We start from the raw sequence: 13990 nt of genomic DNA on the forward strand, positions 1-13990 counted from the left end.
ATGAACATATGGGGTTCTGGAACCACAAAGACGAACATATGGGGTTCTTGAATCACAAAGACGAACATATTGGGTTCTGGAACCACAAAGATGAACATATAGGTTTCTGGAACCACAGAGACAAACATATGGGGTTCTGGAACCACAGAGACGAACTTATGGGTTTCTGGAACCACAAATCCGATTTCTACCACTTCTAGATTGCTAGATATAGCTAGGTATTTACCTGTAGGACTTTGGCCTGAGGACTCTCTTCAAACAGCAGGGCCTGATGGTAGGAGGGGTCTAGAGTCTTCTTCACCACTCTGGTCTTCTTCTTAGCCAGACACGCCCCATTCTCCAACACATACACCTTTACATAGGTAGCTGCAGGAAATGAATGATTAAGTGATTTCAATCCAATTACCCCTGTGATTGGTCAGGATGAAATATAAAGTTGTTTCTATTCAAATAAAGCCTGTGACTAGTCAGTGTACAAGAAATTCAGAAGAAAGAAAATTAAAAGCTGGGGATTTTAACAAAGCCAATTTGAGGAAAACGCTACTGAAGTTCTATCAACACATTGCCTGTAGTACTCTTCAAAAACTCTCTACACAATACCGTTTAGTCATGGTGATTAGGCTTCTCCAAGTTCTGATCCTGCTGCTGGTCATTAGTATCCTACCAAACTTGCTAACTGCCTGGTACTCAGCACTCTATTGTCCCTCTAATCAATCTGACATCAATGCAAATGTTTTCGAAAATCTGAGCTCATGAGCTCATGTAGCGCAACATTTCTATAGGCTATGCAATTGCGTAAGAAAACAGATTGATGGCCTCTACTAAAAAGAGGAGGATCCCATCAGCTTTCAATAGTCTAGGCTGACTATATTTATTTCTCAACTTTCCTAGTATTAAGAGTATAGCCTACCTGGCTGGCATGAAAATAAACCAAGGGGAAAAACATCCTCCATTCGCTATTTAAGTACATAGATGACATCTATTTATTTCCCGCTGCCCCTGTTTCGATACAGGTGCATGATAATGGTCCATTTTAAATCAAAACAAATTTCACACATGTATTATTTAGTATATCTAAAGACAAGATTAAATCAACGATAGTCTGCTGGGTGACAATATTAGCCTATCACTTGTGAATGATATATTATCACGTGTGAATGATGCCCAGTATAAGAAACAATGCCTTTTTTTCACTTGTGAATTATATGCTGTCACTAACACTCTTCAGGCAACTTTGTTTTCAAATCATCATGCAGCCTTGCAATGTATTAAAAATCTACACATATAGCCCAACATTTGTAGAACAACTAAAGTTACATAAATAACTCTACATTAAGTATATAGGAGGACCTGTGTCTTTGTTAACCGCTCAACACAGAATAGCCGCATGTGCGCACTCCCTCAAATCACTTGGAGAAAATATTTATATTTTATTCAGATTTGTTCAATTGTATTCTTCATACTATAAAATAATATAAAATAACGACACAGAATCAAAAGCAAATCTTGTCTGCTAAATGAACTAGTGTAGCCCACAGCCATATGGCACAGCCAGATCAGGACCTAACATGAGAACAACTCAGAGTATGTCATTCTGTTCTTCTGAAATAGACTACATTTCCTTCATATCATGTTTCTTTAGACCTGTCTAAAATGAATAATGGATTTATTGTTTAGATGTAGGCTACATTACATGGAATTATTATACTTTTTAAAATGGCTTGTAGGCCATTTGTGGAAGCCAAGAAATGCTAAATGTGTTTATGTTAATTAACGGTCAATGACTGTGAGACCGACAGTTATTTGCTTGACAATAACCGGCTGACAAAGAGTTAGTGACCGCCACAGCCCTAGATGATGTTCCAACTGTGACTAATAAGACCTACCTAAACCAAAAACCATGGATTGATGGCAGCATTCGCGCAAAACTGAAAGCGGGAACCAGGGCATTTAACCACGGCAAGGTGACTGGGAATATTGTCGAATACAAACAGTGCAGTTATTCCCTCCGTAATGCAATCAAACAGGCAGAACGTCAGTACAGAAACAAAGTGGAGTCGCAATTCAACGGCTCAGACATAAGAAGTATGTGGTAGGGTCTAAAGACAATCACGGATTACAAAGGGAAAACCAGCCACGTTGGGGACACCAAGGTCTTGCTCCTGGACAAGCGAAACACCTTCGCCCGCTTGGTGCAGCGTTCTAAGATACTGTATCTCAGTTTTAGAGGCCTCACTACAGACCATGGTTCGATTCCAGGCTGTATCACAACCGGCTGTGATTGGGAGTCCCATAGGGAGGCACACAATTTGCCCAGCATCGTCAGGGTTAGGGTTTGAACGGGGTAAGCCGTCATTGTAAATAAGAATTTGTTCTTAACTGACTTGCCTAGTTAAGTAAAGATTTATAAAACTATAAAAATTACCCCGTGCCACCGACACCCTTTGCAACTGGGTCCTGGACTTCCTGACGGGCTGCCCTCATGTGGTGAAGGTAGGAAACAACACCTCCACTACACTGATCCTAAACACTGGGGCCCCATAAGAGTGCATGCTCAGCCCCCTCCTGTACTCCCTGTTCACCAATGACTGTGTGGCCACGCACGCCTCCAACTCAATCATCAAGTTTGCAGACGACACAACAGTAGTAGGCCTGATTACCAACAATGATGAGACAGCCTACAGAGTGGAGGTGAGGCCTCTGGCGGAGTGGTGCCAGGAAAATAACCTCGTCCCTCAACGTAAACAAAACAAAGGAGCTGATCATGGACTTCAGAAGACAGCAGAGGGAGCACGCCCCTATCCACATCGACGGGACCGCGGTGGAGAAGGTGAAAAGCTTCAAGTTCCTTGGCGTACACATCACTGACAATGTGAAATGGTCCACCCACACAGACAGTGTGGTGAAGAAGGGGCAACAGCGCCTCTTCAACCTTAGGATGCTGAAGAAATTCGGTGTGGCCCCTAAGACCCTCACAAACTTTTACAGATGCACAATTGAGAGCATCCTGTCGGGCTGTATCGCCTGGTACGGCAACTGCACTGCCAGCAACCCCAGGGCTCACAAGAAGGTGGTGCAGTCTGCCCAAGGTATCACCCGGGGTACACTGCCTGCCCTCCAGGACACCAAATAAAATACAATTTTATTTGTCACATGCGCCAAATACAACAGTTGTAGGCCTTGAAATGCTTACTTACAAGCCCTTAATAAACAAAGTAGTTTAAAAAAAATTGTTAAGAAAATATTTTCGAAATAAACTAAAGTAAAAAATACATATAAATAAATAACACAATAAAATAACAATAATGAGCATATATACAGGGGGTACCGGTACTGAGTCAATGTACGGTGGTACATTTTAGTTGATGTAATTTATACATGTAGGAAGGGGTAAAGTGACTATGCATAGATAATAAACAGTGAGTAGCAGGAGAGTCAAAAAAAGGGGGTGTCAATGCAAATAGTCTTGGTAGCCATTTGATTAGTTGTTCAGCAGTCTTATGGCTTGGGGGTAGAAGCTGTTAAGGAGCCTTTTGGACCTAGACTTAGTGCTCTGGTACCGCTTGTCGTGTGGTAGCAGAGACAACAGTCTATGATTTGGATCACTGGAGTCTTTGACACTTTTTTGGGCCTTCCTCTGACAACGCCTAGTATATAGGTCCTGGATGGCAGGAAGCTTGGCCCCAGTGATGTACTGGGCTGTACGCACTACCTTCTGTAGAGCCTTACAGTCAGATGCCGAGCAGTTGCCATACCAGGTGGTGATGCAACCGGTCAGGATGCTCTCGATGGTGCAGCTGTAGAACTTTGGGGATCGGGGACCCATGCCAAATCTTTTTAGTCTCCTGAGGGGGAAAAGGCATTGCAGTGCCCTCTTCACGACTTTCTTGGTGTGTTTGGACCATGATAGTTTGTTGGTGATGTAGACACCAAGGAACTTAAAACTCTCGACATGCTCCACTTCAGCCCCATTGATGTGAATGGGGGCATGTTCGGCCCTCCTTTTCCTGTAGTCCACGATCATCTCCTTTGTCTCGCTCACGTTGAGGGAGAGGTTGTTGTCCTGGCACAACACTGCCAAGTCTCTGATCTCCTCCCTATATGGGCGGTCTCGACGTTGTCGGTGATCAAGCCTACTACTGATGTGTTATCTGCAAACTTAATGATGGTGTTGGATTCGTGCTTGGCCAAGCAGTCGTGAGTGAACAAGGAGTACAGGAGGGGACAAAGCAAGCACCCCTGAGGGGCCCCCGTGTTCAGGATCAGAGTGGCTGATGTTTTTTTGCCTACCCTTACCACCTGGGGTCGGCCCGTCAGGAAGTTCAGGATCCAGTTGCAGAGGGAGGTGTTTAGTCCCAGGGTCCTTAGCTTAGTAATGAGCTTTGTGGGCACTATGGTGTTGAACGCTGAGCTGTAGTCAATGAATAGCATTCTCACATAGGTGTGCGATTGAGATTGCATTATCTGTGAATCAGTTGGGGTGGTATGCGAATTGGAGTGGGTCTAGGGTTTCGGGGATGATGGTGTTAGGTACAGACTTGGGCAGGGAGAGGTTGAAAATATCAGTGAAGACACTTGCAAGTTGGTCCGTGCATGCTCTGAGTACACGTCCTGGTAATCCGTCTGGTCCCGCGGCCTTGTGAATATTGACCTGTTTAAAGGTCTTGCTCACATCGGCTACGGAGAGCGCGATCACACAGTCATCCAGAACAGCTGGTTCTCTCATGCGTGCTTCAGTGTTGTTTGCTAGAAGCGAGCATAAAATGCTTTTAGCCCATCTGGTAGGCTTGCGTCACTGGGCAGCTCACGGCTAGGTTTCCCTTTGTAGTCCGTAATAGTTTGCAAGCACTGCCACATCCGACGAGCATCAGAGCCTGTAAAATAGGATTCAATCTTAGCCCTGTATTGAAGCTTTGCCTGTTTGATGGTTCGTCTGAGGGCATGAACACCTACAGCACCCAATGTCACAGTAAGGCCATCAAGGACATTAATCACCCGAGCAACGGCCTGTTCACCCCGCTATCATCCAGAAGGAGAGGTCAGTACAGGTGCATCAAAGCTGGGACCGAGAGATTGAAAAACAACTTCTATCTCAAGGCCATCAGACTTGTTAAATAGCCATCACTAACCGGCTTCCACCTGGTTACTCAACCCTGCACCTTAGAGGCTGCTGCCCCATATACAGACATGGAATCACTGGTCACTTTAATAATGTTACTCAACCCTGCACCTTAGAGACTGCTGCCCCATATACAGACATGGAATCACTGGTCACTTTAATAATGTTACTCAACCCTGCACCTTAGAGACTGCTGCCCCATATACAGACATGGAATCACTGGTCACTTTAATAATGTTACTCAACCCTCCACCTTAGAGACTGCTGCCCCATATACAGACATGGAATCACTGGTCACCTTAATAATGTTACTCAACCCTCCACCTTAGAGACTGCTGCCCCATATACAGACATGGAATCACTGGTCACTTTAATAATGTTACTCCACCCTGCACCTTAGAGGCTGCTGCCCCATATACAGACATGGAATCACTGGTCACTTTAATAATGTTACTCAACCCTCCACCTTAGAGACTGCTGCCCCATATACAGACATGGAATCACTGGTCACTTTAATAATGTTACTCAACCCTGCACCTTAGAGGCTGCTGCCCCATATACAAACAGGGAATCACTGGTCACTTTAATAATGTTACTCAACCCTCCACCTTAGAGGCTGCTGCCCCATATACAGACAGGGAATCACACTTTAATAATGTTACTCCACCCTGCACCTTAGAGACTGCTGCCCCATATACAGACAGGGAATCACACTTTAATAATGTTACTCAACCCTCCACCTTAGAGGCTGCTGCCCCATATACAGACAGGGAATCACTGGTCACTTTAATAATGTTACTCAACCCTCTACCTTAGAGACTGCTGCCCCATATACAGACAGGGAATCACACTTTAATAATGTTACTCAACCCTGCACCTTAGAGACTGCTGCCTACAGACAGGGAATCACTGGTCACTTTAATAATGTTACTCAACCCTGCACCTTAGAGACTGCTGCCCCATATACAAACATGGAATCACTGGTCACTTTAATAATGTTACTCAACCCTGCACCTTAGAGACTGCTGCCCTCTATACATAGACATGGAATCACTGGTCACTTTAATAATGTTACTCAACCCTGCACCTTAGAGGCTGCTGCCCTCTATACATAGACATGGAATCACTGGTCACTTTAATAATGTTACTCAACCCTCCCCCTTAGAGGCTGCTGCCCCATATACAGACAGGGAATCACTGGTCACTTTAACAATGTTACTCAACCCTCCCCCTTAGAGGCTGCTGCCCCATTTACAAACATGGAATCACTGGTCACTTTAATAATGTTACTCAACCCTGCACCTTAGAGACTGCTGCCCCATATACAGACAGGGAATCACTGGTCACTTTAATAATGTTACTCAACCCTCTACCTTAGAGACTGCTGCCCTCTATACATAGACATGGAATCACTGGTCACTTTAATAATGTTACTCAACCCTGCACCTTAGAGGCTGCTGCCCTCTATACATAGACATGGAATCACTGGTCACTTTAATAATGTTTACATACTGCTTTACTCATCTCATATGTATATACTGTATTCTATTCTACTGTATTTTAGTCAATGCCACTCCGACATTGCTCATTCTAATATTTATATATTTCTTAACTGCATTCTGAAACTTTTAGATGTGTGTGTATTGATGTGTATTGTTAGATACTACTGCACTGTTGGAGCTAGGAACACAAGCATTTCAATACACCCGCAATATCATCTGCTAAATACGCGTATGTGACCAAGAGCATTTTATTTTATTTGACCTGGGATGAACAATAGCGGTGTGTTTTGTACCTGAGATTAATAAATAAACAAAGTTATGTAGTTTTATGTTCTACCTGGGATGAACAATAAAGTTCTGTAGCTTTGTATTGTACCTGGGATGAACAATAAAGTTATGTAGTTTTGTATCCTACCTGGGATGAACAATAAAGTTCTGTAGTTTTGTAATATACCTGGGATGAACAATAAAGTTATGTAGTTTTGTATCCTACCTGGGATGAACAATAAAGTTCTGTAGTTTTGTATCCTACCTGGGATGAACAATAAAGTTCTGTAGTTTTGTATCCTACCTGGGATGAACAATAAAGTTAAGTAGTTTTGTATCCTACCTGGGATGAACAATAAAGTTCTGTAGCTTTGTATCCTACCTGGGATGAACAATAAAGTTATGTAGTTTTGTATCCTACCTGGGATGAACAATAAAGTTAAGTAGTTTTGTATCCTACCTGGGATGAACAATAAAGTTCTGTAGCTTTGCATTGTACCTGGGATGAACAATAAAGTTAAGTAGTTTTGTATCCTACCTGGGATGAACAATAAAGTTATGTAGCTTTGTATTGTGCCTGGGATGAACAATAAAGTTCTGTAGCTTTGTATTGTACCTGGGATGAACAATAAAGTTCTGTAGCTTTGTATTGTACCTGGGATGAACAATAAAGTTCTGTAGCTTTGTATTGTACCTGGGATGAACAATAAAGTTCTGTAGCTTTGTATTGTACCTGGGATGTTCTTTGACCCTGGTTTAGCGGTCAGTCCTCTGGCCTGGTTGATCTCCACCTCTAGTTGACCTCCTCTGTCCACCATACCCACATGGATGTCACCTACAGGAGGAAAACACACACTTGTTACACACACTTGTTACACACACTCCCCTGTTTAGGGGCAGCTGATTTGATATGTAACCTGGCCAGGAGAAGCTCTGGTTCTACTTATAGCCCAGAACTGAGACCCTTTTCCAGGTCAGATCAGGTCACATTCTGGCTCTATTATATCTGATCAGTGTCATTTCAACTTGCAGTACCAGTGTTGACCAGCAGGGAGAGACAGAACTCTTCCAGTCTGTTATAACGTCTGTTCCACTGTCCTCACAATGATTTATCAAGTGATTTTGGCATAGATTCCTCGTAATAACATAATAACAAATTTAAAAAACACATCCGAAAGGATATGCGGAGCCATCCCCCTATTCATACACCATCTGATATCTAATGTAGAGCCATCCCCTATTCATACACCATCTGGTATCTAATGTAGAGCCATCCCCCTATTCATACACCATCTGGTATCTAATGTAGAGCCATCCCCCTATTCATACACCATCTGGTATCTAATGTAGAGCCATCCCCCTATTCATACACCATCTGGTATCTAATGTAGAGCCATCCCCCTATTCATACACCATCTGGTATCTAATGTAGAGCCATCCCCCTATTCATACACCATCTGGTATCTAATGTAGAGCCATCCCCCTATTCATACACCATCTGGTATCTAATGTAGAGCCATCCCCCTATTCATACACCGTCTGGTATCTAATGTAGAGCCATCCCCCTATTCATACACCGTCTGGTATCTAATGTAGAGCCATCCCCCTATTCATACACCGTCTGGTATCTAATGTAGAGCCATCCCCCTATTCATACACCGTCTGGTATCTAATGTAGAGCCATCCCCCTATTCATACACCGTCTGGTATCTAATGTAGAGCCATCCCCCTATTCATACACCGTCTGGTATCTAATGTAGAGCCATCCCCATATTCATACACTGTCTGGTATCTAATGTAGAGCCATCCCCCTATTCATACACCATCTGGTATCTAATGTAGAGCCATCCCCCTATTCATACACCATCTGGTATCTAATGTAGAGCCATCCCCCTATTCATACACTATCTGGTATCTAATGTAGAGCCATCCCCCTATTCATACACCATCTGGTATCTAATGTAGAGCCATCCCCCTATTCATACACCATCTGGTATCTAATGTAGAGCCATCCCCCTATTCATACACTATCTGGTATCTAATGTAGAGCCATCCCCCTATTCATACACCATCTGGTATCTAATGTAGAGCCATCCCCCTATTCATACACCATCTGGTATCTAATGTAGAGCCATCCCCCTATTCATACACTATCTGGTATCTAATGTAGAGCCATCCCCCTATTCATACACCATCTGGTATCTAATGTAGAGCCATCCCCCTATTCATACACCATCTGGTATCTAATGTAGAGCCATCCCCCTATTCATACACCATCTGGTATCTAATGTAGAGCCATCCCCCTATTCATACACCATCTGGTATCTAATGTAGAGCCATCCCCCTATTCATACACCATCTGGTATCTAATGTAGAGCCATCCCCCTATTCATACACCATCTGGTATCTAATGTAGAGCCATCCCCCTATTCATACACCGTCTGGTATCTAATGTAGAGCCATCCCCCTATTCATACACCATCTGGTATCTAATGTAGAGCCATCCCCCTATTCATACACCGTCTGGTATCTAATGTAGAGCCATCCCCCTATTCATACACCATCTGGTATCTAATGTAGAGCCATCCCCCTATTCATACACCGTCTGGTATCTAATGTAGAGCCATCCCCCTATTCATACACCGCCTGGTATCTAATGTAGAGCCATCCCCCTATTCATACACCATCTGGTATCTAATGTAGAGCCATCCCCCTATTCATACACTATCTGGTATCTAATGTAGAGCCATCCCCCTATTCATAGACTATCTGGTATCTAATGTAGAGCCATCCCCTATTCATACACCGTCTGGTATCTAATGTAGAGCCATCCCCCTATTCATACACCATCTGGTATCTAATGTAGAGCCATCCCCATATTCATACACCATCTGGTATCTAATGTAGAGCCATCCCCATATTCATACACCATCTGATATCTAATGTAGAGCCATCCCCATATTCATACACCGCCTGGTATCTAATGTAGAGCCATCCCCCTATTCATACACCATCTGAGGGGGGAGGAGCTAGACAGTGTCTTCGGAAAGTATTCAGACCCCTTGACTTATTCCACATTTTGTTACGTTACAGCCTTATTCTAAAATGGATACAATTTATTGAATTAGTGAACACAATATCCCATAATGACAACGCAATTTAAAAAAACATTTATACACAGAAATACCTTATTTCATAAGTATTCAGACCCTTTGCTATTTTAAGAATATTTTAAAATAATTCACAAAGCAGAGGACGAGAGGTCAAGAGGGAATTAACGATGAATGGAAATAGTGTTTTTTCTGTAATAGGGAATTAATGATCAATGGGTCAGAGACATGGGAAGAATTTGTCTAGGCACTGAGCCTGAAACCGGACACTTGTTATTTGGCCATTGGCCCAGTTTTATTGCAAGGAATTCTAAATGGTCAACCACAGGCTAGGGTTCGGTTATAAAAGTACATGCTGTCCCTTTGTTCTGTGGAGAGAATCACTGAGGACAGGGGAGAATAAACATCTACCTCTCAGTATAACATCTATGATTGGTCCTCTTAGAATACATCTATTTTTCTCCCCCTGATTTGCTCTGGGGTCTGTGTTATTGACGAGTAATATCAACTGCTAACATAATGAGACTCGAAATTGAGATGTTTCTACAACTTGACTGGAGTCCACCTGTGGTAAATACAATTGATTGGACATGATTTGGAAAGGCACACACCTGTCTATATAAAGGTCCCCACAGTTGACAGTGCATGTCAGAGCATAAACCAAGGCATGAGGTCGAAGGAATTGTCCGTAGAGTGTCGAGGCACAGATCTGGGGAAGGGTAACACATTTTTTTTCAGCATTGAAGGTTGCCAAGAACACAGGGGTCTCCATCACACTTAAATGGAAGAAGTTTGGAACCACCAAGGCTCTTCCTAGAGCTGGCCGTCCGGCCAAACTGAGCAATCGGGGAAGAAGGGCCTTGGTCAGGGAGAGTTCCTCTGTGGAGATTTTACATTTACATTTAAGTCATTTAGCAGACGCTCTTATCCAGAGTGACTTACAAATTGTAAAGTTCATACATAATCATCCTGTTCCCCCCATGGGAATTGAACCCTGGTCCCCCCGTGGGAATTGAACCCACAACCCTGGCGTTGCAAGCGCCATGCTCTACCAACTGAGCCACACGGGACCATCTGGAGATGGGAGAACCTTCCAGAATGACAACCATCTCTGCAGATGGTTGTCCACCAATCAGGCCTTTATGGTAGAGTGGCCAGACGGAAGCCACTCTTCAATAAAAGGTACATAACAGCTGGCTTGGAGTTTGCCAAAAGGCACCTAAAGACTGTCAGACCATGAGAAACAAGATTCTCTGGTCTGATGAAACCAAGATTGAACTCTTTGGCCTGAATGCCAAGAGTCACTTCTGGAGGAAACGTGCCACCATGCCTACGGTGAAGCCTGGTGGTGGCAGCATCATGCTGTGGGGATGTTTTTCGGGCGGCAGGGACTGGGAGACTAGTCCGGGTGGAGGGAAAGATGAACGGAGCAAAGTACGGAGAGATCCTTCATGAAAACTTGCTCCAGAGCTCTCAATACCTCAGACTGGGATGAAGGTTCACCTTCCAACAGGACAACAACCCTATGCACACAGCCAAGACAACACAAGAGTGGTTTCGGTACAAGTCTCTTAATGTCCTTGTGGCCCAGCCAGAGCCTGGACTTGAACCCGATCGAACATCCTTGGAGAGACCTGAAAATAGCTGTGCAGCGACGCTCCCCGTCCAACCTGACAGATCTTCAGAGGATCTGCAGAGAGGAATCGGAGAAACTGTGACGTTCCTGACCTTATTTCCTTTGTTTAGTTGGTCAGGACGTGAGCTGGGTGGGCATTCTATGTTTTGTGTTTCTATGTTGGGTTTGCTGTTTGGCCTAATATGGTTCTCAATCAGAGGCAGGTGTTTGTCATTGTCTCTGATTGGGAACCATATTAAGGTAGCCTGTTTTCACTGTTTGTTTGTGGGTGATTGTTCCTGTTCGTGCGTTCATGTGTTTCATGTTCTCAGGTTCAGGACTGTAGCTTAGTTGGTTTTCGTCTGTTTATTGTTTTTTGTTAGTATTGAAAGTAGTATTCTAATAAATATGAATACACACCACGCTGCGCTTTGGTCCACTTCTCCTTCCAACGACAAGAGCCGTTACAGAAACTCCCCAAATACAGGTGTGCTGTCACGTTCTTGACCTGTTTTCCTTTGTTTTGTATTCATTTTAGTTGGTCAGGGCGTGAGTTGGGTGGGTTTGTCTATGTTTGTATTTCTATGTGGGGTTTTGTGTTCGGCCTGGTATGATTCTCAATTAGAGACAGGTGTGTATTGTTTGTCTCTAATTGAGAGTCATACAAAGGCAGCCAGGGTTTCACTGGTGTTTTGTGGGTGTTTGTTTCCTGTGTCAATGTTTGGACCACACAGGACTGTTTAAGGTTAGTCACGTTTGTTATTTTGTAGGTTTAAGTGTTTTCTTGTTGTTTCATTAAATCATGAACACTTACCTCTCCGCATCTTGGTCCTATCCATGCTCCTCCTCGTTTGAGGAGGAGAACAACATTGACTGCCTTAACAGAAACACCCACCACAAGAGGACCAAGCGGAGTGGAGAAGGGCAGCGACAGCAGCAGAGACAGACAGAGGAATGGACATGGGAAGACGTCTTGAACGGCAAGGGTTGCTACACATGGGAGGAGATCCTGGCTGGAAAGGATCGCCTCCCATGGGAACAGCTGGAGGCAGCGAGGAGAGCAGAGGCAACCGGAGAGAGGAGCCGAAGGTATGAGGGTACGCGGCTAGCACGGAAGCCCGAGAGGCTCACCCAAAAATTTCTTGGGGGGGGCTAAAGGGGAGTGTGGCGAAGCCGGGTTGGATACCTGAGCCAACTCCCCGGGCTTGCCGTGGAGTAAGAGGGCGTCGTACTGGTCAGACACCGTGTTATGCGGTAAAGCGCACGGTGTCCTCAGTACGCGTGCTATTCCACCTTGCCGCACTGGGAGGGCTAGGTTGGGCATCGAGCCGAGTGCCATGAAGCCGGCCCAACGTATCTGGTCTCCAGTACGTCTCCTCGGGCCGGTGTACATGGCACCAGCCTTACAGGTGGTGTCCCCGGTTCGCCTGCATAGCCCAGTGCGGGCTATTCCACCTCGCCGCACTGGCAGGGCTACGGGGTCCATTCAACCTGGTAAGGTTGGGGAGGCTCGGTGCTCAAGAGCACGTGTCCTCCTTCACGGTCCGGTATATCCGGCGCCACCTTCCCACCCCAGCTCAGTACCACCAGTGCCTACACCACGCACCAGGCTTCCAGTGCATCTCCAGAGCCCTGTTCCTCTTCCACGTACTCTCCCTATGGTGCGTGTCTCCAGCCCGGTGCCTCCAGTTCCGGCACCACGCACCAAGCCTCCTGTGCGTCTCCAGAGCCCTGGACGCACTGTTCCTTCTCCCCGCACTCGCCCTGAGGTGCGTGCCCTCAGCCCGGTACCTCCAGTTCCGGTACCACGCACCAGGCCTATAGTGCGTCTCAGCCGGCCAGAGTCTGCCGTCTGCCCAGCGGTGCCTGAACGGCCCGTCTGCCCAGCGCCGTCTGAGCCATCTGTCTGCCCAGCGCCGTCTGAGCCATCTGTCTGCCCAGCGCCGTCTGAGCCATCTGTCTGCCCAGCGCCGTCTGAGTCAGCCGTCTGCCACGAGCCATTAGAGCCGCCCGTCTGTCCCGAGCCAGTAGAGCCGTCCGTCAGTCAGGAGCCGCTAGAGCCGTCCGTCAGTCAGGAGCTGCCAGAGACGCCCGCCAGTCAGGAGCTGCCAGAGACGCCCGCCAGTCAGGAGCTGCCAGAGACGCCCGCCAGTCAGGAGCTGCCAGAGACGCCCGCCAGTCAGGAGCTGCCAGAGACGCCCGCCAGTCAGGAGCTGCCAGAGACGCCCTACAGTCCGGAGCTGCCCTACAGTCCGGAGCTGCCCTACAGTCCGGAGCTGCCACTCAGCCCGGACCTGCCGGAGTCCCTCAGCCAGGACCTGCCGGAGTCCCTCAGCCAGTCCCTCAGCCACGTTCTTGACCTGTTTTCCTTTGTTTT

The 13990-nt window shown here is 45.7% G+C and overlaps 1 protein-coding gene across 2 annotated transcripts in view; it reads right to left on the minus strand.

Annotated features, from left to right (window-relative positions):
* Positions 1-13990, minus strand: part of LOC129830668 (regulating synaptic membrane exocytosis protein 3-like) — a 160063-nt gene that overhangs the window by 13576 nt on the left and 132497 nt on the right. For both annotated transcript variants that reach the window (XM_055893266.1, XM_055893265.1), the window contains exons 5-6: positions 7622-7723; positions 227-366 (exon numbers count right to left, since the gene is read on the minus strand). In XM_055893266.1, coding sequence (XP_055749241.1) covers positions 227-366; positions 7622-7723 — 242 coding nt within the window. The remainder of the gene's footprint in view (positions 1-226; positions 367-7621; positions 7724-13990) is intronic.

Source organism: Salvelinus fontinalis, chromosome 32, assembly GCF_029448725.1.
Source record: "Salvelinus fontinalis isolate EN_2023a chromosome 32, ASM2944872v1, whole genome shotgun sequence".
Classification (NCBI taxonomy): domain Eukaryota; kingdom Metazoa; phylum Chordata; class Actinopteri; order Salmoniformes; family Salmonidae; genus Salvelinus; species Salvelinus fontinalis.